The 25,365-nt window shown below is 48.8% G+C and overlaps 8 protein-coding genes across 8 annotated transcripts; 4 read left to right on the top strand and 4 right to left on the bottom strand.

The window, feature by feature from the left end:
* Window positions 1–104: 104 nt before the first annotated feature.
* CLUP02_16199 (uncharacterized protein) lies at window positions 105–4,738 on the bottom strand (the record flags this gene model as incomplete). Its single annotated transcript, XM_049295123.1, has 3 exons — window positions 105–3,928; window positions 3,982–4,238; window positions 4,728–4,738. The coding sequence occupies 3 exons, from the start codon at window positions 4,736–4,738 to the stop codon at window positions 105–107; spliced, it is 4,092 nt and encodes a 1,363-aa protein (XP_049152270.1).
* Window positions 4,739–8,191: 3,453 nt separating this feature from the next.
* CLUP02_16198 (uncharacterized protein) lies at window positions 8,192–8,443 on the top strand (the record flags this gene model as incomplete). Its single annotated transcript, XM_049295122.1, has 1 exon — window positions 8,192–8,443. The coding sequence occupies one exon, from the start codon at window positions 8,192–8,194 to the stop codon at window positions 8,441–8,443; it is 252 nt and encodes an 83-aa protein (XP_049152269.1).
* Window positions 8,444–9,071: 628 nt separating this feature from the next.
* On the top strand, window positions 9,072–9,930 carry CLUP02_16197 (short chain dehydrogenase; the record flags this gene model as incomplete). The annotated part of the gene is made up of 2 exons (XM_049295121.1): window positions 9,072–9,182; window positions 9,250–9,930. 2 exons carry the CDS (start codon window positions 9,072–9,074, stop codon window positions 9,928–9,930), a joined length of 792 nt encoding a protein of 263 aa, XP_049152268.1.
* Window positions 9,931–10,199: 269 nt separating this feature from the next.
* CLUP02_16196 (short-chain dehydrogenase) lies at window positions 10,200–11,113 on the bottom strand (the record flags this gene model as incomplete). The annotated part of the gene is made up of 2 exons (XM_049295120.1): window positions 10,200–10,567; window positions 10,621–11,113. 2 exons carry the CDS (start codon window positions 11,111–11,113, stop codon window positions 10,200–10,202), a joined length of 861 nt encoding a protein of 286 aa, XP_049152267.1.
* A 901-nt stretch (window positions 11,114–12,014) lies between these two features.
* On the bottom strand, window positions 12,015–15,746 carry CLUP02_16195 (aldehyde dehydrogenase; the record flags this gene model as incomplete). Its single annotated transcript, XM_049295119.1, has 7 exons — window positions 12,015–12,310; window positions 12,370–12,673; window positions 12,764–12,796; window positions 12,855–12,915; window positions 12,968–13,183; window positions 15,127–15,359; window positions 15,426–15,746. 7 exons carry the CDS (start codon window positions 15,744–15,746, stop codon window positions 12,015–12,017), a joined length of 1,464 nt encoding a protein of 487 aa, XP_049152266.1.
* A 701-nt stretch (window positions 15,747–16,447) lies between these two features.
* Window positions 16,448–17,298, bottom strand: CLUP02_16194 (uncharacterized protein; the record flags this gene model as incomplete). Its single annotated transcript, XM_049295118.1, has 2 exons — window positions 16,448–17,181; window positions 17,250–17,298. 2 exons carry the CDS (start codon window positions 17,296–17,298, stop codon window positions 16,448–16,450), a joined length of 783 nt encoding a protein of 260 aa, XP_049152265.1.
* Window positions 17,299–17,749: 451 nt separating this feature from the next.
* CLUP02_16193 (uncharacterized protein) lies at window positions 17,750–18,438 on the top strand (the record flags this gene model as incomplete). Its single annotated transcript, XM_049295117.1, has 2 exons — window positions 17,750–18,289; window positions 18,343–18,438. 2 exons carry the CDS (start codon window positions 17,750–17,752, stop codon window positions 18,436–18,438), a joined length of 636 nt encoding a protein of 211 aa, XP_049152264.1.
* Window positions 18,439–20,961: 2,523 nt separating this feature from the next.
* CLUP02_16192 (uncharacterized protein) lies at window positions 20,962–24,883 on the top strand (the record flags this gene model as incomplete). Its single annotated transcript, XM_049295116.1, has 19 exons — window positions 20,962–21,023; window positions 21,114–21,166; window positions 21,212–21,326; window positions 21,458–21,503; window positions 21,578–21,636; window positions 21,666–21,757; window positions 21,813–21,926; window positions 21,996–22,046; window positions 22,115–22,671; window positions 22,760–22,801; window positions 22,896–22,975; window positions 23,013–23,360; window positions 23,435–23,595; window positions 23,766–23,868; window positions 23,910–23,986; window positions 24,051–24,114; window positions 24,171–24,302; window positions 24,339–24,809; window positions 24,868–24,883. 19 exons carry the CDS (start codon window positions 20,962–20,964, stop codon window positions 24,881–24,883), a joined length of 2,643 nt encoding a protein of 880 aa, XP_049152263.1.
* Between the last annotated feature and the right edge of the window lie 482 nt (window positions 24,884–25,365).

Below are 25,365 nucleotides of genomic sequence, written 5' to 3'. Positions count from 1 at the left end.
CAAGGCTTTATCAAGTCACATCCAGTCATAATTGCATGTTGGTGGTAAACTGCTGCAAGCTTTACTGATCTATGTCTTTTGTCTATCGTGATGCAGCGTTCGTCTCATACATACCCCCGATGTCTATCCTCCACCTCCTCGCCGCCATACCCTCCGCCACCAGGCGTATTGACCTGGATATACTCGCCTTCCTTCAGGTTGATAATCGCCTTCCCGCCAAGATTAATCTTCTCCATCCCTCCCTCCTCATTGAACAAGAACGCATAGTTCTCCCCCTTTTGTCCCGGCCCGCCGCCAGCCATACCCCAGGGTCTATACACCCTCCGATCCGAAAGAATACTAAACTTGAGCGGAATACGCGCCTGGATTTCGCGGGTGATTCCATCACCTCCACGATGCTTCCCAACACCACCGCTACCTCTGCGAATACCGTAGGACTTGATAAGCACAGCTGTCCGCTTCTCAATGACCTCCGCGTCTGTCTGCCGCGTATTCGTAGAATGCACGTGCGTCGAGTGCTCACCGTCGTACCCTGCCCCCGCACCCACCCCGCCGCCGATACTCTCACCGTAATTCCACCCCTTGACGACTACTCCGGTCTCCGGGTCCCGCCCGCCCATGCCCCAGCCGAAACTGTTCGCGCACCCCTGGCTCGCGCCGTGTGTCCCGAACGCGCGGAGGATGACGTCGATGACGCGCTGCGAGGCGAGTGTGCTGCCGCAGATGGCGACGCCGGGGCCGGGGTTCAGGACGGAGCCTTGCGGTGGGAGGATGATGTCTACAGGGTTCAGGCAGCCTTGGTTTAGGGGAATGTCGAGGCCGACTAGGCTTCGGATGGTGTAGATTATGGCGGAGTGGGTGATGGAGACGGGGCAGTTGTAGTTTCCCCAGATTTGGGGGCCCGAGAGGGAGAAGTCGTAGGTTGCGGTGCCGGTTTCGGGGGCGATTGTGATGTTCACGTGGAGGGGTGTGCCGTCGTCCAGGTGGTCTGTCGCGGAGAGACCGGTTGGGTGGGAGGCGGCCAGGGATTTGAAGTAGGTTCTGACGGCGGTTTCTGCGTTGGCTTGGATGGCGGACATGTACTTGTGCACCACAGCGACGCCCTGCCTCCCCTCGCCTTGCTCGGCGCAGAGTTTCCGGAGGAGGAGGATGCCGCGTTGGTTCGCGGAGGTCTGGGCCTTTAGGTCCGAGATGTTGTCGGCGAGACGGCGGGAGGTGGAGCAGCCTGGGAGAGAACCTGCTTTCTCGAAGGCGGCGATGACGTCGGACTCGAGGAAGTGGCCGCGGGAGACGATTTTGAGGGTGGGTACGTTGAGGCCTTCTTCCCAGAGTTGGCGGGACTCAGGCATCATTGAGGTTATGCCTTTGCCGCCTATGTCTGTGTGGTGGCCGCGGGAGGCGACGTAGAAGGCGATTTCTTGGGTGGACGTTCCGCCGTTGTCTGGCTTGTCGGTGGAGGGTGAACCGGTGTCGACGAAGACGGGGGTAACGACGGTCAGATCCGGGAGATGTGTGCCGCCCCATTGCGGGTGGTTCGTAAGGAGGACGTCGCCGGGCTGGAGGCGGCCTTTCCAGTGGCGGTGTTGTTCCTGGATGGCGAATTGCATGGAGCCGAGGTGTATGGGGATATGGGGCGCGTTGGCGACGAGTTTGCCTTCGGGGGAGAAGATTGCGCAGGAGAAGTCGAGGCGTTCTTTGATCGAGGTGGAGATTGCGGTGCGTTGAAGGGTGGTGCCCATTTGTTCTGCGATGGCCATGAAGCGGTGGGCGAAGACGGAGAGGAGGATCGGGTCCGTGGTTTCTGGTGTCGCGGTCTGGGGTGCCGGTGTTGGTGTTGTGGAAGTGGGGAGGGGTGATGTTGATGAAGCTATTGTGGAAGTTTGCTTCTCGAGGAGGACATGGGAGGAGAGGATGTACGCGCTGAACGTCGGCGATACAAAGATTGTCTGCGTTTGGTCGATGAGCAGAGCTGGTCCCTCGATTACGACGCCTTTGGGAACTTCATCCAGACGATACACGCCCGTCTCGCGCCACCCGCCGTTGATGTAGACCCTCTGCTTCATGCGTGACTCTGGAGCGGCAGCTACACCACCGCTAGCACCGCTCCTCCTATCCGCGAGCTCCTGAGTCGCAGACGTCTCCCGCATCCCGAACGCGCTCCCGGCCGCGCTGCCTGTCCCGCGGACCTTGATCGACTCAATAACGATGTCCCGGTCCATCGAGAAGGCAAACTCGCGGAGGTGCGTGGCCTTGAAGCTTCCTGCATAGTCACCATCCTCGGGGCGGGAGATTGTTAGGTTGGTATCGGTGCCAAAGTACCGCAGCACAAGACTCTCGTCAAAGACCAGAGAAGTCTCATCCGCACCCTGGGATACTAACTCTTGCGTCACCTTTTCCTTCAGCGCAGCTAGACGGTCAGCGACGTGGGATGCTACCGTTCCTTGTACTGCGCTATCGCTGTGTTTGAATTTCGCGCCGTACGGCTCGAGGGTCTCGCTCTGTAGCTCTGCCTGCGCGATGCCGTATGCCGAAAGCAGAGACGAGAACTTGTGGATCAAGATGCGGCGGATGCCGAGTTTATCGGCAATCTCGCAGGCGTGCTGCCCGCCTGCGCCGCCAAAGGAGACGAGGTTGTGGTTCTCGGGGGCGAAGCCGCGGGCTTCTGTTGCGTTGCGGATGGGACGGGCCATTGTTTCGTTTGCGACGTCTAGGAAGCCTAGGGCCACGTCGTGTGGCTGGAGAGTCTGCTTTGTCTGGTCGTTGAACTCTTCCGTAATTTGTTTGAACTTCTCTTCGACCACGACGGTATCGAGCGGCTCAGAGGCGGACGGTCCAAAGATGGAAGGGAAGGAAGACGAAACAAGACGCCCAAGGAAGAGATTCGCGTCAGTGACGGTCAAAGGCCCGTTCTTGCGGTAACATGCCGGTCCCGGGTGCGCGCCGGCGCTCTCAGGTCCAACAGCCAAGAGACCGTTGCGCGCAAAGAGGATTGAGCCGCCGCCAGCTGCTACGGTCCCGATGTTGAGCATGGGCGTGGTGATTGTGCGGCCAGCGATGGAGGTTTCGGTAAGGTAGTCGTACTTCCCATCGTACCGCGATACGTCGGTGCTGGTACCACCCATATCGAGGCCGATGACGGGCGTGTCGTCCTGAGGGTCATAGCAGGACCTCGCGATGCCGACGACGCCGCCTGCGGGACCGCTCAGGAGTGCCTCATTGCCGCGGAAGCGGGAGGCTGCTTTTAGGCCTCCGTCGGAGCACATAAAGTCTACGCGGCGTGGCGGGGCGTCGGGGACGAAGCCTGTGTGAAAGGAGGCGACATAACGCTGGATGACGGGGTAGAGGTAGGCTTCTGAGCATGTTGAGGTGCTGCGGTTGAGAAATTTGATGGTGGGAGAGGTTGATGACGAGGTTGTCACGTAAGAGAAGGCGAACTCGGGAGAGCGGGCGAGGGAGGCGACGAGGTCTTCGTGGGCGGGATAGAGGTAGGCGTGCATGAAGGAGATTGCGACGGAGGTGTAGCCTGCATCTTTGAGGGCGCGGAGTTGGGAGCGGATGAGATCTGGGTCTGGGCGGCGGAGGATGCGGATTAGATCGCCGTTTGGTGTACTGACGAGGTCTCCTTCTCGGGGAGTAGTTGATGAGGATGAGGTTGGTGATGATACTGAGGCGGACTTGAAAGCGGCTTCCTTGTCTAGTGGCGTTGGATTGAGATCGTAGTCTGCCGGCACGATGCGCTCATCGATCTCAACGACGGTCGAGTGTAAAGCCGTGGGCTTGCGAATGTTGAGATCAAAGAGTTTCGGACGGGACTGATCGCCGATGACGCAGACATCTTTGAAGCCTTTGGTGGTGAGGAAGGCGAAGCGCTCGCCCTTGTGTTCTAAGAGGGCGTTTGTCGCGACTGTGGTGCCGATGCGGCATGATGCTGGGAAAGTGTTAGAAACAAGATTGAAGAGAATTGGTGATATGAATAAGCACCGATGCGCGAGCCATCGAGCTTTTCGCCGATGGGGATGGCTCTCCCCTCCACGAATTCGAGGACGCGCCTGATGGCTTCTGTTGGGGCGTCAGGGTAGTTTGCCGGGTCTTCGGAGAGGAGTTTGAAGATGAGGGGTTCACGGCCGTCAATTTCGGCAATTACGTCGCAGAATGTGCCGCCGCGGTCGATTGAGACTCTGATGTCGGCGGCGGCCATGATGCTCAGGAGAGATTCGCAGTTCCCCGTGGTGTTGATTCTCAGTTGAGTTTTGGCCGTGAGTCAGGACTTAGGGATTCAAGATAATGTTTTCAGTGAGTGCTCATAATTGAGAGTGAGCTGAAGTGCACAAGAACTCGCTTAATTCCAGCCTTCAAGAACGTGGTTTATGAGCGGATATGAGTAGAACTCATCAGCATATATAAGAGAATGTCGTGAGAAGTCTCATTAGTCTTGCCGTTCCTTGCGGCAATTGATACCGAGTGCCTGGTGGGAGGGTCCGCCGATTCCGCCCCTCCTCAGACTATTCACAAAATAAACAAGCGTCTGCTGGTCGGGCGTGTCGGGCGCCACAATTACGTGCGACCGGGCGCCATCCGCCTTCTGCAGACCCAGCGTCGGGTCGTCTCCGACAAAGACTTTACTTCGCCAGCTCATGCTCATCGCCCGTCAAGTGAAATCGGCTAAATGGGTTCGGTATTGTGTCTACATTTCACGAGGTTTATTTGGCGGGAACGAGTTTACATACGATTGCGCCATTGATCCCACAGAATGCGCGCCTTAAGTCATCCCCGGATGTTTGCCCCGGGGGACGGGTCGATCATGACCCCTCTCATAAGTTACGTGAGCACCGCGGTGTCCGGCTTCCGAGGCCGGAACCAGGGTGCGCCGCCGTCTGTCAACCGGAGCTTTCCTGTTATATTTGCGACGAGCAGAATGCTTGAGCTAAGTTTTGGAGATCGCGTGGCAAGTATCGTTCAGTTCGGACGGAATAACGTGGGAGACTGAGTCGAAGGCCAAAAGACACGCCGATCACTCAAGAAACTTGGCAGTCTCGGGGAGACAACCTTGTTAGGCACTCTTGTGGCACACAATTCTGCGCCGGCCTTTATCACTGTTGGGCTCTCTCTTCGATGAGTTTGTCAACTGAGAGCAGCTCGGACGCCATTGTGTCCATGAAATGGGTTTCTGTGGCAGCAATACTGTGCACTAAACTGGAACTCAACAACTTCGAAGAGTTCCACTAAACTCGACAATGTGCGTTTGCGACATCGCTTGGGTCAAAAGAATCACTGGCTAGGTACGATGGGATCTATCTTCTGCCATCTACCTCACCTCATGATAACAATCGATTCTCGTTCCCGGCGAATCAACTGGCAACAAAGTGTTGTTAGCAGTCGACTCAGAATATGCACGGTGAATCTCCCGATTTTTGCGACTGACTCGGCTCGTCGTGGGCTTACGTGAAGAGAGCCCGGAGGCCTACACTTTGAGCTCACTGGTTTAGGATCGCTAGACATCACCAAGGTCATACGCAAACCTTGAGACTTATCAAAGACTTAGCAAGACTTGCTAATCTTGCTCAACGCGCGCGCCTCGTGGTCCATAGACCCAAACACCTGAAAGCAGCATGACATTTCCGGAGCCCAGTATCCGCAATTGAATCTGGGGAAAGCCTTGGCTACTTTCACTTTCCACCAACGAGCTACCCAGGCAAAGCGCGCCGAGTGAGCCAACGTCCAACAGCGATCCGCTTTGCAATATAATTAAGTTGCCATTGTCCGTCCGATTGCTTTGTCCGGCAACTGTTTCCCAAGGGGGTGCTATACAGATTTGGCTACTAATCAGGGCTGCGAGACACCACGCGTTCAAGTTGAAACGTCACTGTTAATATAAATGGAACGCATGAGAGCAAAGCCACGCCACAGAAGCCCGAAAGTGTTCGTCTCAGCACACGGGTCTTTTTAAGGTTCTCGGTTGGGCGGCACTACGCACCAAGCCCACGGTTCCACGGCGACACCGACTACCCATCCCACTCGGAAGCTCTCGAGTTGCGTCGCTTCGCTTAGGATGGCCTCGAGACATCGGCTCGAGTCAGCGAGATTATGATGCTCTATCAAAGGCTTGGACGGCAGTTGCTCTCCGTGAATCGACGAGAAACTTCTATATAAGTAATTGAGTGAATCCTTCAATGGCGTGATATTTCTCCCTCATCTCAACATCACTCACTCACACAACTGTCTCTCTCGCTATAACCCACTAAGTCAAAGCACCCACTTTTGGGCACCCCCCCCTTTTAGGTACCCCCAAAAATCCCTCCCAGCCACCACATTAAAACCCTACTTATTATTTTAATTCAACATAACAATTGCAAAAATCGTCTAAATATATTCCTTTTTAGTATACTTACTGATTAATAGGTAATAGTATCGTATACCGAAAATAAGCTTTAATAAGTACTTAATATTATTAAAAACGGTCTCTTTATTAAAAGGGCCTTAATTAAGTTCGGGGTTCCTAGGATAATACTTTAGGGTCGAAAGAGAGGCTATTAGATAAGGGTAAGGGCATTCGTAGAGCTTTAGAGGCTTCTTTTATAATAAGAAGACTAGCTAGCCTAGTAGATTTGTATATAGTATTACTTAAGTATTATATTAACTTATAAATAGGTTAGGGAATTCGCTAAGCGAGTTCTAAGGTCCTAGGGGGATAATAAACTACTTAGTAAGAGATAGATTAACGCTTTTATTAAAAAGAATTTATTAATAAAAGTCTAGAGAAGTCGTTTAATTAATTCGCGCCGCGTTAATAAGGCTATTATTAATATAATTAAATAATAGTTTAAATTACTTAATATACTAGAGATTAGCGGTATTAAATAGGTTAATAAGTATAATATAAATAAGATTAGTATAATAAAGGGTAAGGGAGCTAATAAGCTAGTTTTAAGTATAGTAGAGGCTATAGTAGTACGAAAAAAAGAGCCTAGTTCGCGTACTTAGGTAATAATTATTAAGTATATCTTTATTAATAATAGAGCTATTAAACTACTAGTTATTTATAAGGGAAAGTCGGTTTAATAGTAATAGTTCCCTTTTTAACTTACTGCTTATAATAATTAGAAGTTTATAGTAATAGATAATAGCTAGACGACTAACGAGACTGCCCTTTATTAACTAAAGGAAGTGTTCTTACTATAGACTAAGACCCCCCCTATTAAGGGGCTTAGTAAGCTAAACTAGCCTCGACTATTAATACTAAATAGGTATAGGAGTTATATAACGATAGAATTTATATAGGAGTGCTATAGAAATAACGTCTATTTATTATTCTTATTACTATATACTTCTTATATCCTCTAGTTATTAAATATAGCTATCTTTAGGCTTATTAAGTTTATATATAGAAAGGAGCTTAGTAAGGAGGATATAGTAAATAATTTTACTATTGTTAGAAAGTAGTACTTTTTAAGCTGCTACTAGCTTGCTTATTTAGCTAGTTTAACGTTATTAAATATACGAAGTAGGTAGAAAGTAACTAGACTATAGTTACTTAATATAGCTAAGCTACTTCTTAACCTAATAGTCCTACTTATATAAATTATACTATCTAAAAGGGGTATAGAAGCTAGGTAGACGATTAGTAATATTAGTAAACTACTTAATTAAGTATTAGTAACTTTTATTATTAACTAGTTAATTCCTAAGAAAGCTAGCGAGCTCTGCGATTATTTAAAGCTATTTATAAAGCTTAGTCTAAATAATAATACTTAACGATTATTATTTTAAAAAGTAAAAAAAGCTTTTAGGGAGTAGGCTTACTAATTAGCTATATCTTAGTACTAAGTTCGAGTTCTTAAGGCTAGGATTAAGTATATAAGGTCTAAAAAAAAGAAGACTATATATCTAGACCTAAATATTAAGTTTATAGATATTTAGAACGTATAAAAAGCTTAGGAGGACTCTAGCGACTATTTAGTTAGTCCTAATCGATTCGTAGGAGTCGAATTACCTAGGGAGAATTTTAATTATATTATTATAGTAGTAGAAGGTAGTTAATTAATTAATTGTGGTTGGTGTTGATGTTTGGATGCTATGTTTTGTTGGGGTGCCCAAAAGGGGGGGGTGCCCAAAAGTGGGTGCTTTGACTTACCAAGTATTAACTTGCCGCCCTTTCGATCTCAATCAATCACCACCACAAACAACAGCCAAAATGCAGTTCCCTACCTTCGCCGTCCTCGCCAGCATCATGGTCGCTGGCGCCTCCGCTCAGGCCACCTACGAGACCGCAAACTACCTGTCCGTTTGCCAGCAGGGCACCAACCTCTTCTGCACGGGCAACACCAACGTCTGCCAGAAGGGCAAGACGGACACCTTTGACGCCAAGGCTACCAAGGCCAACGAGGAAGCCTGCAAGGGCCTTCAGCGCGGCAACAGCTGCACGCAGACTGTCGCTTGCGTCTAAATTCTCTGGACCAAGTTCGTTTCTTTGATCATTCTCAAGCGATGAGGGAGGAATAGATTGTTTTCGGCATGGTTGATGGCGTTGTTGTTTAGCACAAGCATTGGCGAGGAAAGGGATCGGCCGCGAAATGGGGCACCCGCTGCATCAAGATCGCAAGTGAGAACGGCCAGCCTGAATTGGACTTCGCATCTTGTCATGAAGATGGCGCACTCGAACAAATAAAAGCATCCTTCTCACACTTCTGACTGCCATCGTACCTAAGTGAAGTGCAATGTCCCTTGTAATAGGTTGCCTTACCTCTGGCCGAGCAGCCATTCTACCTATCTAGGAGTCTCGGGGACCGGGAGCACAGAGCTAGTGTTTGTTGACAGGCGAGTTTGAGTCGTGCGAATCGAGGAGCTTCACTCTTGACATCCCACCCGAAAGCCGTGTTACAAGACCCGTTGTTTTCCTCCGGATCTTGCTAGATGCCTAACTACTATTGGAAAGAATTCAAAGTTTAAAAAGTCTTGGATCGGTTGGACCCCGCTTTATCTTCAGAACGTTTCCCAGCTCCCACCACGTTTGTTGCAGTCCTAGCGTCGTGGTCTGATACTCCATCAATCCAGTGAAGATCTGCAAAAAAAAAATGGCCTCCACGCAAGCTCAGTCTCTACACGGCAAAGTCGCTATCGTGACTGGCGGCTCCAGAGGAATCGGTGCCGCCATTGCTGTTGAACTAGCCAAGAGAGGCGCAAACGTCAGTGCAGATCTTAGTCAAGTTTTCCGATCATTGATGAGCCTGGACTTCTGACAGGAACCCCTAGGTCGTTATCACTTTTGTTTCAGAGAACAGCGTTAGTGTTGCGCAAGATGTAGTAAACAGCGTCAAAGCCTTGGGCAATGGGGCGGATGCCGTCGCAGTGCGAGCCGACGTGTCCTCGCCCGACTCTCCCGCGCGGGTCGTCGAGACCGCTGTCAAAGCGTTTGGAGAACACATCGACATCCTCGTGAACAACGCCGGTATAACGTCCAAACTACCCGTGTCAGATGTTACACCAGCAAACTTCCAGGAGAGCATCGACGTCAACCTCAAAGGGCCCTTTTTCATGTCTCAAGCCGTCATACCGCACCTCCGCCGTCCAGGCCGCATCATCAACATCACCTCCGTCGCAGCGCGGGGCGGCTACGCCTCCGCGAGTCTCTACTTGGCCTCCAAGGCCGGACTGGAGGGTCTTACGCGTGCCCTAGCCGCGGAGTTGGGCCCGGCGGGACATACCGTCAACGCGGTTGAACCCGGTGTCACGGAGACGGACATGGCGCGCGACTCAGGAGCCTCGGAGGCTCACGGGGAGCACGTCAAGATGATTGTGGCCATGACGCCTTTTGAGAATCGTATGGGCAAGCCGGAGGATGTTGCGTCTGTTGTTGCTATGCTTGCGGAGGAGCAGGCGAATTGGGTTACTGGGCAGACTATCTCTGCTTCTGGGGGGTTCTCAATGTTGTAGGCTACCTTTAAGTCCGAAATATACAGCTGCTATTCCGCTCAGGAGTCACTTCAAGATCTTACCAAACGAGTTTCCGTGTCTCGTAAGCTTGACTACGATTGTTTGAGAGGCCGTAGCCTTCTTTGATGTTTGGGCTGTTCGCTGATAATTCTGGTTTACCGTCAAACTCCAGACTGATTGTGATGTAATTATTATTCAAAATTGCGTACATTTGACTCCAGCCCCTGCCCGAATCCCAGGGCTTACTGACGCTTACAACAACAAAACAATCACGCGGCCATCATGAGCTCCTGCAGGCGGCGCAGAACCTCGTCCTCACCAGGATAGTCAGGACCCTTGATAGACTCAAAAGCCGGCAGCAGGACGGCTTCGTCAATCTCCTTGTACTTTCCAAGCTGCACGTGAATCACATTCCCGTTCCGGGATGTATCGGCCATCAGATACGCTGCGCCGCGGGCAACCGCTTCTGCGGTCTGGATTTCGACTCCAATCTTGGCCATAAGGCCTTTCAAGTCCGGCAGTACGCTGCTATCCGCCCACGTTGGCGCCAGGGTATTGACTCTGATGGGCAAATTGGCGGATGCGATGAGCGGGATCAGACCACGTCCGAATCCGAGGACCGCATGCTTGGCCGTGGCTGAGTTGTGTTGTTAGCTGGAAAGGCTAGCCACGGGAAGGCCTCAAACTTACAGTAGTCCACGGCACGAAGCCGTTGGAGACCGGTGGTAGAACCGTTGATGACAATGCTGCCACCCTCGGCCTGTTGCCGCATGTAGTATATCGCGATCGTAGCCGTGTGCATTACACCTGTGAGACTGACATCCAGAAGCTGGTGAGTGGGTTCCTTCAGATCGCCATGCTCATCTACTTCCGTAGACAGATAGTTGGCGCGGGGACCGAGGCCAGCGTTCGCAAAGACATGATCGATACGTCCATAGATATCTTTTGCCTTCTTGAAGAGTGCGATCTGTTCAGCCCAGACGGTGACATCGGTCTTCACAAACGTGTAAGAGTTTTCGGGTTGCTCCGCTGGCGGCTGAATATCTGCGTTGATGACGGAAGCACCCTGTGAAAGAAGCGTGTTGACTGCAGCGAGGCCAATGCCTGATGAACCTCCTGTCACGATGGCCACCTTGCCCTTGAGCCCGACCAAGTCTTTGTCTTCAATGAGGAATTCGGCCATTTTTGTGTACATAAATGCGATGTCGTTGAGTTGGAGTTGCACACACGTGGCTTGGCGGGGCTTGTCGATATTAATAGCTGATTCACCCCAGACCCAGTCACTCGCAGACATTCTTCAACCCCCTCCCAGATACCAGGCAACTGTAATGTCGTGCGACGTGTCGGTGGTCGAATGGGACCCAGACCGGGATTTGGACTGTATGCGGTGTAGCCAGGCCCATTTTCAAGCTAGGGAAGCGGAAAAGCGGCCACTTTGGACTTTCTGTTTTAGTTCCAGAGTGCGACGCGTCGAGTAAAAAGCATAAGCTGGGTGAGGGCCCTGGTGCTTTGCGGTATTTCTCAGTGATCAGTGACAGGGGTTTTTGTGGGATGTGCATTGGGGGCGGCCGCCGTGTCGCAGAGCAAGGGAAGGAATTATATTTTTGACGGTCTCGTAGCGCTGATTGGACCTTGCCGGTAAGTGAAATAATGTGTCTATCTCCTAATAATTGTAGATCGTCCCCTGCTGATCGAACAATATCCAAGTTGCAATCTCCAGCACTCATATGACTGACGCTGCATGTCGTTACCAGAAAGAATGGACTGAAGGGTTCAAAAATGCCGTAACAGTTATCTACTTTGAACAATATTACTTGCAGGCTAATATCCTTACAATTGAGGAGAGGCATGTCGGGGAGCTCATGATTCAAACAGACTTCTTGCTGCACTCAGTCAAGGACTCACGTCTAACCGGTATACATGATTGTGAAGAGGGGTAGATACTTGAAGATCGCCGCTGGCTTTAATCGTTTAGAATAAGATTGAAATGCATATGTGACCAACTGACTAACCACCAGAGATCCATCACAGACTTCAGTCTTTGAAGTGAGGGTGGAGTGCATGAATGACAACGTTCAAACTACTCAACTAACAACCTGCTTGTTGAGGAATAGGGTTTGCACATTACAGAACCCTTTCAGGCCATTTGCACCCCACTCAGTTCCAATACCACTCTCCTTGTGCCCTCCGAATGGAGCTAAAGGTGTGAGATCGAAGTGTGTGTTGACCCAAACATTGCCTGCTTGGATTTGCCTAGCAATCTTGGCAGCTTTCTCCAAATCGTTTGTCCACACGGATGCTCCAAGGCCCATCGACGTGTCATTGGCGCGGGAAACAACCTCATCTTCGCTGCTCCAGGAAAGGAGAGGAACAATGGGACCTGTTCAAAATGCATCAGAGCCAAAACTCTTATGGTTGGCAAGGGCTGGAGGAACCTACCAAAGGGCTCCTCGACGACCAGGCGCGACTTCTCAGGAGGGCGATCGATGATCGTAGGAGTGATGAAGTAGCCTTGAGACTGCTCAACGTTGCCGCCTACGGCAACTTTCCATCCTTGAGACTCGATGTCCGAGAAGAATGTCTTGACTCGTTCATACTGCATCGAGTTTTGCAGAGGTCCATGAGTGACGCCAGGTTGTGAGCCATCACCAAGGTTGTACCCCTTGACGTGCTTCACTAAGGCTTCCTTGAAGCGGTCAAAGATGGTCTCGTGCACGTAAATACGTTTCAAATTCAGGCAGATCTGATGTAAAGTGTAAGCGAATAGTTCTGTGTAACTACAGCATTATCTCAAGGTATTGGGATATAGGAATGATTGGATAAGAACACATACCTGGCCGGAGTTGAGAAAGGCGAAAAACGCCACCTATATTAAGTACTTCAATCAGTCATACTAGGCTGCGAACTCTCTGGATCATACACACCTTCTCAGCGATCTTGTCAACATCTACATCCGGGAACACGATAGCAGGATCGTTTCCTCCCCTTTTGTCGTCAGTCTTTACCATAAGGTAATAAGCAATGCCGATACACTCACAACTCCAGCGTGACTCTCTTCAATGTCTTGCTTGCGCTCTGCATTACCAATTTCCCTGTGGCTGTGGATCCAGTGAAGCTGATCTTGTCAATGCCGGGGTGACTTGTCAACCAAGGGCCAAGGTCGTCGTCTCCGCTCAGAGACTGAACCACACCCGGCGGAAAGAACTGTTGTGCTAGTTCAACTAACTTCAGCCCACAGTACGGGGTGAATGGTCTGCGAGTTTCTTAGCATCCATAGCATAAGTCGACCCACCCCCTTTTGGCCACCCCCCCCTTTTGGCCACCCTATTAAAACATAGTATCAAAACATCGCTACTAACTATACTTAATTAATTAACTATCTTCTATTACTATAATAATATAGTTATTATTCTCCCTAAGTAATTCGACCCTTACGAGTCGACTAGGACTAACTAGACGGTCGCTAGAGTCCTCCTAAGCTCTTTATATATCCTAAATATTTACGAACTTAGTATTTAGGTCTATTAGTATACTCTTCTTTTTTTATAACCTTAATTAGTTAACTTTAGTTTCTAAAACTCGAATATAGTACTAAGATACTACTAAATAATAGGCCTACTCGCTAAATGCCTTTTTTATTTTTTTAAATAGTAGTTATTAAGTATTATAGTTTAGACTAAGCTTTATAAATAACTTTAACTAATCGCAGAGCTCGCTAGCTTTCTTAAGTATTAACTAGTTAATAATAGACGCTACTAATACCTAGTTAATAGCTTTTTTAGTATTATTAGTTACTTACTTAGTATCTGCGGTCTTTTTAGTTAGTATAACTAGGTTAAGTAGGACTATTAGATTAGTAAGTAGTCTAGCTATATTAGGGGGATATAGTCCAGTTACTTTCTACCTACTTCGTATATTTAATAATATTAGACTAGCTAAACGAGCTTTTTAATAATAGCTTAAGAAGTACTACTTTTTAATAATAATAGAATTATTTACTATATCCTCTTTACTAAGCTCCTTCTTATACTTAGACTTAATAAGTCTAAAAATAGCTATATCTAACGGCTAAAGGATATAGGAAGTATATAGTAATAAGAATAATAAGTAGACGTTATTTTTATAATATTCCTATATAAATTCTATTGTTATATAATTCCTATAGCTATTTAGAACTAATAATCGAGGCTTATTAAGTATACTAAGCCCCCTAAGGGGGGGGGTCTTAGTTTATAATAAGAACACTATTTTTAACTACTTAAGGGTAGTCTTATCGGTCGTCTAGTTATTATTTATTACTATAAACTCTTAACTAGTATAAGGGTTAAGTTTAAATAGAAACTACTACTACTATACTAACTTTCCTTTATATATAACTAGTAGTTTAATAGCTCGATTATTAATAAAGATATACTTAATTATAGATACTTAAATATGCGAACTAGGCTCTTTTTTTTATACTACTATAGTCTTTACCTTACCTAAAACTAAGCTATTAAATCCCTTACTCTCTAGGATACTAGTCTTATTTATATTATACTTATTAGCTTATTTAATATTACTAATCTTTAGTATATTAAGTAATTTAAACTATAACTTAATTATATTAGTAATAGCCCTATTTAGACGCCTCGAATTAATAGTACGACTTCTCTAGACCTTAATTAATAAGTTCTTCTTTAAAAAAGCGTTTATTTATCTCTTTTTAAAAGGATTTATATCCTCCTAGGATCTTAGAACTCGCTTAGCGAATTTTATAAGCTATTCGTAAGTTAGTATAATATTTAGATTATATTAAATACGAACTTACTAAGCTAGCTAGTCTTCTTATTATAAAAGAAGCCTCTAGAGGTTTACGAATACTATTACCCTCGTTTAGTAGCCTCTCTTATAGTTATAAAGAGTTAACCTTAGAACTCCGAACTTAATCGAGGCCCGATTAACTAAGAGACCTTTTTTAATAGCTTTAAGAGCCTAAATAACTTTATTTTCGGTATATGAGACTATTATATATCGATAAATAAGTATATAAAAAAGAATTGCATTTAGACGATTTTTATAATTATTATAGTAGTTTGAAAATCGTAGGTAGGGTTTTAATGCGGTGGCTGGGATGGAGAAATGGGGTGGCCAAAAGGGGGGGGTGGCCAAAAGGGGGTGGGTCGACTTAGTTTCCCAGTGTGCCAACATCCTTACGATGGCTTGACAATGATCACATTTCCAGTCAGGAGGGCAGGTGCGATTTTGCCCGTCGCGAGAAGCAAGGGAAAGTTCCAAGGAACAATAGCGCCGACTACACCCAGAGGAGCATAATGAGTGATAACGGTGCGGTGATCGGTGTCCTCTACAACATCCTCCGGTAGTGGGATACCGGCCATGCCACGAATCCAGCTGATCGCTGCCTCTGTCTCGGCATCTGCTTGAGGTATCTAGGAAGTGTAAGCGTAGCTCGGCAATTTGATGCTACAAACAAGACTGCGGCTTAGCATTCATACTGGCTTTCCTTGTTCAGAGATCAGCAAGTCTCTGAACTGGGTTCGGTGGCTATCCACAGCATCCGCATATGCCAAAACTGCCGTCTTTCGGTCTTCGTACGAAACTTTCGACCATGCTTTGAAGGCATCTTTTGCTGCAGCGACGGCAAGATCAAGATCCTTGCGCGTAGCGATAGGGACCTCTGCTTTCGCAGTCAGGTTTGCTGGATTAATGCCATGACGATTCTTCTCTGTTGGAGAAGGTTTTCCGTCGATAATTTGGACAAAATGATCGTTGAAGCTCAGTGCCTCAGAGCGGCCGGTATTGGTAGTGGCGGACATGACGCGTTGCACTTAGAGCTTGGAAATCACCGACTGTAGAAACACAATCTGTACCCCGCACAGATTTTTGAGGTTAAACTGACAGGTTCGTAATAAGTACAGATTGGTACGAGGGCATCACTCAACGGATATCTAAGACATTTCGGTTACTCAGCTGGCAGCACGAATACCCCGCATCTAGGGACACTGCAAAGACCGGACCGACCGCCGACACATCGGATATCATCTCCTTCTGAATCCTCGGCTAATATGAAAGCCTTTGGAGAGCTTCTGGCACATACCATATGTCTCTCGGTCCGCGATGTTCTCGTACACCCATACACCTACTTCACCCTCTTTTGTAAGTACATCACGAGACTCGAGAAGATTATACTCAGCCTTAAGCTGCTCCACTTGATGACTTCAAATATTGAACTTGTTCAGCAGTGTCTGTCCAGAAGGTCTCTATGTGAAGAAACTGCTAATAAGGTCCATATTTCATCAAGGCTCTTTGCCTGGTTGCAACTTGCTAATTAGGTAGGAGATGCACAATGAGCCACAATGTATCAAGAACTGTGTTTCTTTTATCGACATGGCGTACTTCCCAAGAGATCTAGTAAGATGGAAAATGATTTCAAATCCTCGAGGAAGTCAACCCCGAAAGCTAGCCTCTTCGCACCGGATGATACGGGCCCAACGCTTTGCCGAAATTGAGCTTATAATCATTTCGCAACACTTCCCAAATAATCATCAATCTGAACATCAATCTTCTTTGAAGTCTTCCAAAGCACACACATGGCATATCCAGATATGCTTGCCGTTCCTACAACAATGACTGGCCAAGCAATAGGGAACACAGGTGCGGTAACAAACAACAGCATTCCTCGGATCAGCCGTCCACGCCACACAGAATGATACGGTGCTTCTGCCTGTTCTAGATTCTTCATGATACATTTCCCTTGAAGTCTCCTTTTCTGAGGTCCATCAGGCATGAAGCGAGTAAAGAGAACGGTAAAGGTTTGTCTAGCAAACCACCAACAATTGTGGTGAAGGAATGTGTAGTCGGATGCTGCTTGGTGGATTATTGAGAGTATGTTTGCCATTTTCGCCAACGTTGGAGGCAACGGACCAAGATCGACATCGTGTAAAGTCTCGTCGTCATGGTGAACCAGGCTTGACTTACAAGGTGCCGGTATGAACATCAACTTTGCTTCCTTGTCTGTTGCCTGCTTGCCCAAATGGCCCATTCGTTCAAGTCTAACCCACGAAGTTCTTGCCTCTTCTTGACCTGTGATGCAGACCAACAGGTACTCGTGTTGCAAAGTGCTGTGCTCTCTGCTCCATATGACCCGGGTGACTAAACCAGGTGTCTGGTGGCTGATAATATGGCGAATGATGCCCAAGCCTTCTTGTCCCAAAATTCCTTCCATCTCCAGTCGCGTTTGTAGCACCGAGCCTGCGACAATAAAGAGTAAGAACTGCATTTGGAGTTTTGTGTTTCACTGATCTAACCATTTTGCTTACCTGTAACTCCTTTGGGGGTCGTTGGACCTCGACTCTGTGATGCACCCATGATTTGCTTGGAAACTAGTTACTATCTCAGGCCAAGGTCGAAGAAGAGAACAGACAGGGCGATCATCAAAGGATAAGAAGCGAGTTGCAGGCAGTCGATGCCTAGAATTTCTTTAGGATGCCTTGGAGATATGCACATTTATATTGCCACGGCCGACGCCTCTTTCGGTGGCACTGCCTCGTTTTGGCGTTTCTTCCTGAGTCGGACGCGGTGCAGTCCAGTAAGGCAACCGAGACTAGCACTTAGCTCAGCCAACAAAGCCAAAGATCGTCAGCTCGCGATGCGATAGCTTGTTGAGCTCGACATAAATAGTGGCCGTGTCTTGCGTGACATTTGCAGTCAGGTGTCATACTCTTACACTCTCCTACACCACATCATCTACCCACCTCCAGGTTTCTGCGCGCTTTGACTGCAAACTGGTTCAAGGCTGAGTCCTTTCTGTTGAGTGAAGATGGCTACGACATCAACGCCACGATCCCCAACCGGCGGCCAGGGACCATCAATTGTGTCGGGAGCCACAGGCACCAACCGGCAACCACCGCATGCTAGTGCGTCACGGCCACATAATCCGCCATTTTCTGCGTATCTTCAGCTTGTCGCATTTACTGCCACTATCACGGTTTCCGTTTCCATCTCGGCTAGCCAAGGATTTGCTACGGGAGGAAACTTCTTCGGTGTTCCTCTAACCAATGAGACTAATCCACCCATAGCAGCTGCCGTTCAGGCTACGGCAGACGCTTCGTACTGGCTCTCGTGGGCAGCAGCTACATCCTCGGTCTCATTGATGATCGCACTCATTCTACAGTTGATGCAAACAGATGAGATGTTCCTCGATGCGCTAGAGAGGACAGAGGGGGGCCGCAGTCACGAACTACCAAGAGCAGTCGTGGGGGCTGGGAGTTGGGTTGCTCTCTTGTTACAAGCAAGCGCATTAGCGTTCATAGGGCAAGCCCTGAGGGCGATTAACAGCAACAGCGGGAGCATGATACAGGTAAATTGTTTGACTTCTGGTGCTGGTGCATTGTAATTCTAACCACGATCCAGTGGGCACTACTTGCCGTGGGGACAACTTTCGTGACCTTTTACCTACACACCATCAAGTTCCAGGACACGGTTAGGGACTTATTGCGAGATACCTGACCTGAGTGAGTGGATATTCCTATGACTGAAGAGTTTTACTTTAGTTACAAGCGCTGATAGCGGAAGTGCTCTGATTATTGTAGAGTTCAATTGCGCGAAGGATAGAAGAATTTTGGCCGGTAGATATCATGCGATCTGGAAAGTTTAGTGCTTGAGCGTCGCTTCAAGTCCCCCGATGACTTAGTCTCTGTTAAATGTGTAGAGACCTCAAGACCTCCAGCATGGGGTTGAGCAAGACGAGCGCAAAAAAAAAAGGTTTTACTCTTTATACTTGAAATTTAAGGCGACAAACACCTCGTCTGTTCGGGTTCGTTCATGAATTATAGACTGTGACTATTGTTTTCTGTTTGACCGTGCATCCTGAAGGGCTAGAACATGCTTAGGAGGTAGCAACGGAAACAGTGGTGACGTCTCACATGAAGCTTGATAGAGAGTACAAAGGTGAAATGATCTATACAGACCTACTTTGATAAGTGGCATGGATCGCTCCATGGCGATTAGTGTCATGTCGTTACCCAACTACATGTGATATTCCCTTGGTGCCAAAGCAAACCATTCGAAACCTGTTCCCATAGGTTGCGATCATACTAATTCGATAGTGCGTCGAGAGTCTGTACAACATCGCTTGGGCAACATGAACAGTCGACTTAGAACCACTGGTGTGAGGTATCATTGACTTGCTATAGAAGGAGGTGATGCCACAATATCGAGCATGCATTCAATACAACTTAGCATCTAGGGAAACGACAAACATTGCCATCATCGACCCAGACCTTAAAGGTGCTTGCGGTATTGATACTTGATGGTTAGTTTACTATTCTATGGCACGAAAACACTGGCGAGGTTGAGCCACCCACTTCATGATCTCGTCCACTATGTATCATAGTCAGATTTTGTGGTCAGACACCTTCTATACATCGCCACAATTGCAATATGTCTCTAGTAACTAGACCGATCTATCGATTTGTTTACGATACTTTGATGACAAGTAAGTCGCCGTTTCGGATTACAATTACGAAGCCTTGGCAAGAGCTTTGAAATTAATTCGCGCGCAAAGAAAGACCCTCATTTCCACGATTCATGGAAAGACCACTATCATTGAGATCTGTTAATAAATCTTAACGCTAATGATCGCTGACTTTGATTAATACCAAGGCCATGCGAATTACAGCCATGAACTGGCAACTATACTATCGCTCACTTCGTAGTCAATATACAGCCAAGACAAGTCAAAGTGCTCAATAAATAACAGAACCCGTCCAAGGCAGGCATGCGTCTAGTAGCAGAATGAAATAACTGACCGCACTTTGACAATCATGCTTCATCTAAGCGCTTATTAACATCTTCAAATAACTTGGCGACTACGATTGCCCCAGCCCTTAACAAGATCGTCGACGGGCCGAATATGGCAATGATCATATGATATGAATCTAACAGCTCTATTGATGCCATACTACCTGTGGAGAAGCTACCTTCAAGCGTGGCGAAACATCCATTAAGAGTTTGCCTAATGCTATGCGACTTCCAGTCTTCAGCGTCGCATCGCTAGCAACTTAACTGCTGTGCTATCGTTCTCAGTCCTTGAAACCAGCTGTCACCCCGAAACTCTCCGAATATTGGTCGCCGCCATCCTAACTACCGAGGACTTTCCACTGTTAATACTGTCTGTAAGTCGCTATTACATCATGGTGTCATGCATGATCCCAATCACCGATACTATTTCAAGAGATTCATCATACGTTTATAAGTGTTGGATTACGAGGCAGAAAAGGGGCCCTATTAGGTAGTTAGGTAGGGGTGGTAGGTAGGCAGTCTGGGCCCGTGCAGACGGACCCTTCCACCTACCTATACCCACTGAGGGACCGCGGGCTCTGCCCACGATCTTCCCCTCCTACACACACGCAATAGACCTATACTGACCTATTGACCTAGTCGCGACCAAAAGGTCTGACCTGCCTACGTGTATACCAACAATAAGGTTTAGAAGACCGGTGATATACCCTCCCAAACGCGTATGACGACCGTAACAAAACGTCAACCTGTTCCAAACGCTCATCAGTTTGCTTCTGTCGCACACGGCAACGGACAATCACTTGAACATATTCACCGTCTCACAAACTCTGTAGTCGCATAAACAGAAACCCTTTTGAGAAGTCCCAGAGTGGACAAGTCGCCGAACTGATTGTCAGCGGCGCGGTCTGAAACGCGAGCCTGCTGAGCAGTCCCCTCGCTTCAGCAGCCCGGCGCGGGGTGGAGATTTCTCTCCTCAACGGAGAGGAGCCTCCTTCGTCTTCGGATGATCAAGTTGCCATGTGGTCTCCCTACCAATGTGTCATCGGCAGACAAGCGACGGTCAGAAAGGCCAGGCCTTTTTCTTCCTCCGTCTGATGTTCGGCAAATAGCGAGAAAATTCGCCTTTAGGTTTATGTAGAGGCTTGGCTCTTAGACCGGGCGATGCCGAAAAGTAAAGCTACAGCAATACTATCTTGCCTCTGTTACAGTGATAAGTCTTCCTAAGCCATTATGCAGCAATACCATTGTCGCCCACGTCCCGATCGCTTCGCCGAACGTTGCATCGCATACCTGTACGTTTACTCAAGGGCAGAGATTAAGTCCATATGCAGGATGTCAACAGCACTCACTATGGCATGAGAGCAATTATTACTTCATTCTAGAGCAGTCCAGCATCGCACAATCACGAGTGATGATGTTACGGCAATTCGTGATCGTGTGCAGCGGTGGCTGATAAGACCCTGATATGCCGACTACCTAGGACGTATCGGTCAATACAAGCAAAATTCCACCCATGTAATCAAGAGTTTGAGGGAATGTTCCTGGATGATCTCAATTTTCAACGGTGGCCCGGTGGGCGTCACAGTGGGGGGTTCGTGTGTCCTGGCCTGCAGCAATCAATACTCTCTAACCGCGTCAATCCGGTCTCGACGCCGAAGCACGTTTCTCACCTTCTTTTAATCGAATTCCCTCGTTCCAGACTATCTCTTGCTCATCCACCTCCCAGGTTCCTTGAAGTTCCATCTATTTACACCCCCAGCCGCTGTCTGAAGGTACGCATCACGAACCCTGACAGCCACGATGCCAGCTCTTAATACGACGAGATTATTGACCAGGGCCTAGACAGGGCTCCATCAGGGACAAGGGTGTTATTCTGAGTCCTGGCCTATTTTGGAGTGAGGGTCAGTGCGGGAAGGATGCAAGAAAAACGGCAGGCTATCCATCCCTCCACCGCTTCTGCTTCTTGATGGACCAAAACCGCGCGCCGCGCCCTCATCGGCCGCATTGACAGCTGGAGCTTGGATGGGTTTGCAGAAATGGAACCCCCGCGCGTCCACTTCAGCTGCTTGTGATGATGCCAGGTGCTGGCCGCCGCCCCGCATGGTCAAGCGAACGCAAGGGAACTAGGCGGGAAAGAGGGGAAGCTCGTTGCTTTTCTTACTCCAAGGTGCCCTTCGCTTACGGTTTGACACCTGGTCAATATGAGACTAACGATTATTGAAAGGCCCGTCTGCGATGTGATGGAATGACGCTGTGATCCTCAGTCCGCATTCATATCTTGAGTCCGGGTAGGTCAGAAGAGAGGGGCAAGCAGGGTGCAAGCCGAGGGTCGTCTTCGTCGTCGGGAAATGCTACAAGTCAAGTTGAACTTGTGATCCTTGAGCGCACGGACACGGTGCAGATGGAGCAAGTCTGTCAGAGGCGGAGGAGAAGAGCAAAGATGTCTACTGTGTGCTGCGTGGGTTCGTGAAACGCGTCTGGTGGGATGAATGTGATATCGGACGCTGGCAACCAGGGGAGGCCCAAACGCAAGGAAGAAGAAATGACGCTCCATCGGATATGATGAACATGAACATGACCTTCACGTCACGTTTTCAATGCGTTTGTTTGTATTTCATCTCGATTACGTATATCGACTGGGTTGTGGCGTTGTCATTTTTGTCTTGGAAGATCGGGAAGATGGGCGGCGGTGCAGCCGGCGAGTGGGAGAAGCCGGAGCTTGCTCCGGACCCCAGCGCCACATCCGTTCCGGCACACCGAGTCCATTCCGAGTACAACCAAGAGCCTCCGGTGGGCGGAAGGCTGACTTTCGGAGCGTCCGCTTTGTGGCATCTCAAATCAGCAATGTTCTCGAAGAGGGGAAATTCAAAAAGTCAACTCAACTTCTTGCTTGACTTTTCCCGAGAGTTCAGATGCACACAGACCCATTGTCTCTTCTTGGTCCGGTTGATATCATGTAATTTAGCTCACCTTTTGGATCCATCACTTTCCTTTTCTCCACGTTTTCTAGACGCTCGCGAAACAATAGGTACCGCAGCAATCGCCGTTTACTACCAGCGTGTTCCGAAGTGTAACCATGCATCCTGTTCTACTTCGCTCTGGACTAGAGGCAAGATAGCAGAAACGCATTGTGGTCATCCCAGCCTGAGATGTGATGTGCCCAGTTTCGCATGAACGTCTTCCCAGAAGCCCACGCATCGGACAAAAAGAAGGAAGAAAACGTGGATTCAGCGGGGATGGTCCTGTCCTCGCAAGTTTCTCCAGCCGGCGTTGGTGTGTAGGAGCTTTGATCTCGTCGAGCGATCTCAACAGCTTGTCCTCATCGCTGCCTACAGGGAGAGCCCCGAGACAATTGTCAGCGATACCCCCTGCCCACAAGCACCTCGATATCTGCATCGCTCTCCCTACCACTGCATATGCAACTCCATCGCGCCCGCGCAACACCCTACCTGTTCCCATGTTCCCAGCTTTTTCATAGTCCTTCATTCCGGATTCTCGATTCCCTTGCTCTTGGACCCGGCTCCAATTCCACAATCGCCAAGCATCGCGATGACGAATTCTACATATAAGGATACGTTAAAACGGGCGCAAGGCTCCACATCAAAGCTTTCAGGGCTTATTGACAACCGGTAACCGGACAGATCTTCTGGCCCGTCTTCATGGCAGGGCAGAGGGGTAAGACTGAGCGCAGACTACACAGTAGAGATCGCCAACCCAAGCTTTCCAAGGAACCCGTTATTATGACCCGTCCGAGTGTGCCGAAGTTTTCGCTGATTTCACGCATATCACGCAAGCAACCTCAACATGGACAGGCCTACCTCTATCCCCCATCCATTTCAGCGCTCATCGGGGTCCAGAACAGGGGTGAAAAAGAACCCGTCTAAAACAAACCGACCGACCGTAACCGTATCATGCTTAATATCACCTGAAAAGGTGATGAAGATGGAGTGTAGTGTACGAATAGCGTCCGGCCCGTTTCACCAACTCAGACCCCACACCCTCGAACGGTACCGTTTGACACTGTACCACTCCAGGCGATTCGAGGAGAGACTTTGTAGTCCATCGACAGAAGGGCAAGATTCCCTTGCTGGCATGCCGCTGTCAAAGACGGGGCCCCACCGAAGAAATGGCCGGATGGTAACTAAATGTTACGGTCTGGACCCTCTCCGTTTGGTCAGGAATATTGCATGCAAATATCATCATATGATCGCAGAGGCATGCATGAGACTCGCCAATCTGGCTTACGACTGGTTTGGTAAACGGACGGCACTGGGAATTCTCGGCAAATACCATCACGATGCCAGCTGAAAGGCCTCAAGTCTCATTCCTCTGCCGCAACTTGCTGGACCTCGAAACAGGCCTTTGGACTTACCCCAAGCGATCGTGAATGACCTAGTGATGATCGATCACCAAGATCAACGGCCGTGATGCTCATTCAGATCAATGCCCCCGGAATCGAGAGAAAGATTTCAAATTCGGCCCATCCATGAGAGCCCTCCAAAAGGATTGCCGGACATATTACCACCTGATCCATCCGTCTATCGAACGAGACCGTCGGCTTGTGGTGCCTTGTAGGGCTAAGATAGTCTCACGTCGACCCCGAAAAGTGTCAATAACACCAGTCACTATGACCTCCCGTTTCCGCATCCACAACCGCACCCATCGCAAAGCATAATCACATACTGTGGCCAATATGCGAAATCTCACAACGCAGGAAACCCCCATTGCCAGGAAGGCCCACGGAACCCGCGTCTTGTCTGTTCCCAACTTGCCTGCCACTGCCCCCCATCGCATCACATCACCCCTCCGCATGAAGAGTTGCTCAAGACCATCCTGAGACCCGGAGCTCAGTCCTCCCGACCAAAGCTCGCCTGGCGGTCCCTGATCACCGCTAGGGCCGTGCGCAGGCATTCCCAAACAAGCACCGAGTCAGAGTCCTGCCCTCTCTCACCCTCCCTTATCCGCACCAAGGCTCAGATTCAGCTGTCTTATCTGTCTCCTGCCTTGGAAATAGTGGTTTTCCTTGCAGGCTTCACAGGGAGAAGTTTGCCTCCCTCTGCTCATGGAGGCGATGCTACGTGAATAGAGTGACGTCTGAACGGTTGCATATAGAGGATGTTGACCATTGAAAATCAGCTCCGTTGAGTCATGATGATGGTCTTGTATCGTGACGAAACCACTTCTACCAAAGTTTGTCAAAACAACTAGTGGACAACCAGCCGTAGTCTCGTCAATGCGGTCGCGCTCGCGATTACGCTCACTCGTCATGAACCATGGAAATGAGGCTAGCTAGCAGCCAAGAAATCATGTCAGGAACCCATCCGTGGCGCCACGCCGTGTGGCACCAAACTTTCTTAGCCCCAAACACCTATCCAGGAACAAAGGGCGTCATGCTTTTCTCGGGGCGCTCTTTCTCACGCCTCTCTCGAGGCTCTCGGTTTTGGCGACCAAAGTTAGCATGGCAACGATGGGTTCATCTCCCCACTGTGGCTTTTTTACCACGCTCTCAAACTGGAATTCCAACGTTCCCAACCACCATGGGACAATACTCTAAATTGCATTCTATTCTAAAATTGGAAAGCTCGGGGTTATGCAACATTCGATAACGGCGGCTTTCATTACCACGATGCCGGC

The sequence above is a fragment of the Colletotrichum lupini genome, chromosome 9 (genome assembly GCF_023278565.1).
Source record: "Colletotrichum lupini chromosome 9, complete sequence".
In the NCBI taxonomy this organism is placed as follows: domain Eukaryota; kingdom Fungi; phylum Ascomycota; class Sordariomycetes; order Glomerellales; family Glomerellaceae; genus Colletotrichum; species Colletotrichum lupini.
Note: the sequence above shows the minus strand (reverse complement) of the source record. Positions and strands in the feature narration are given on the sequence as shown.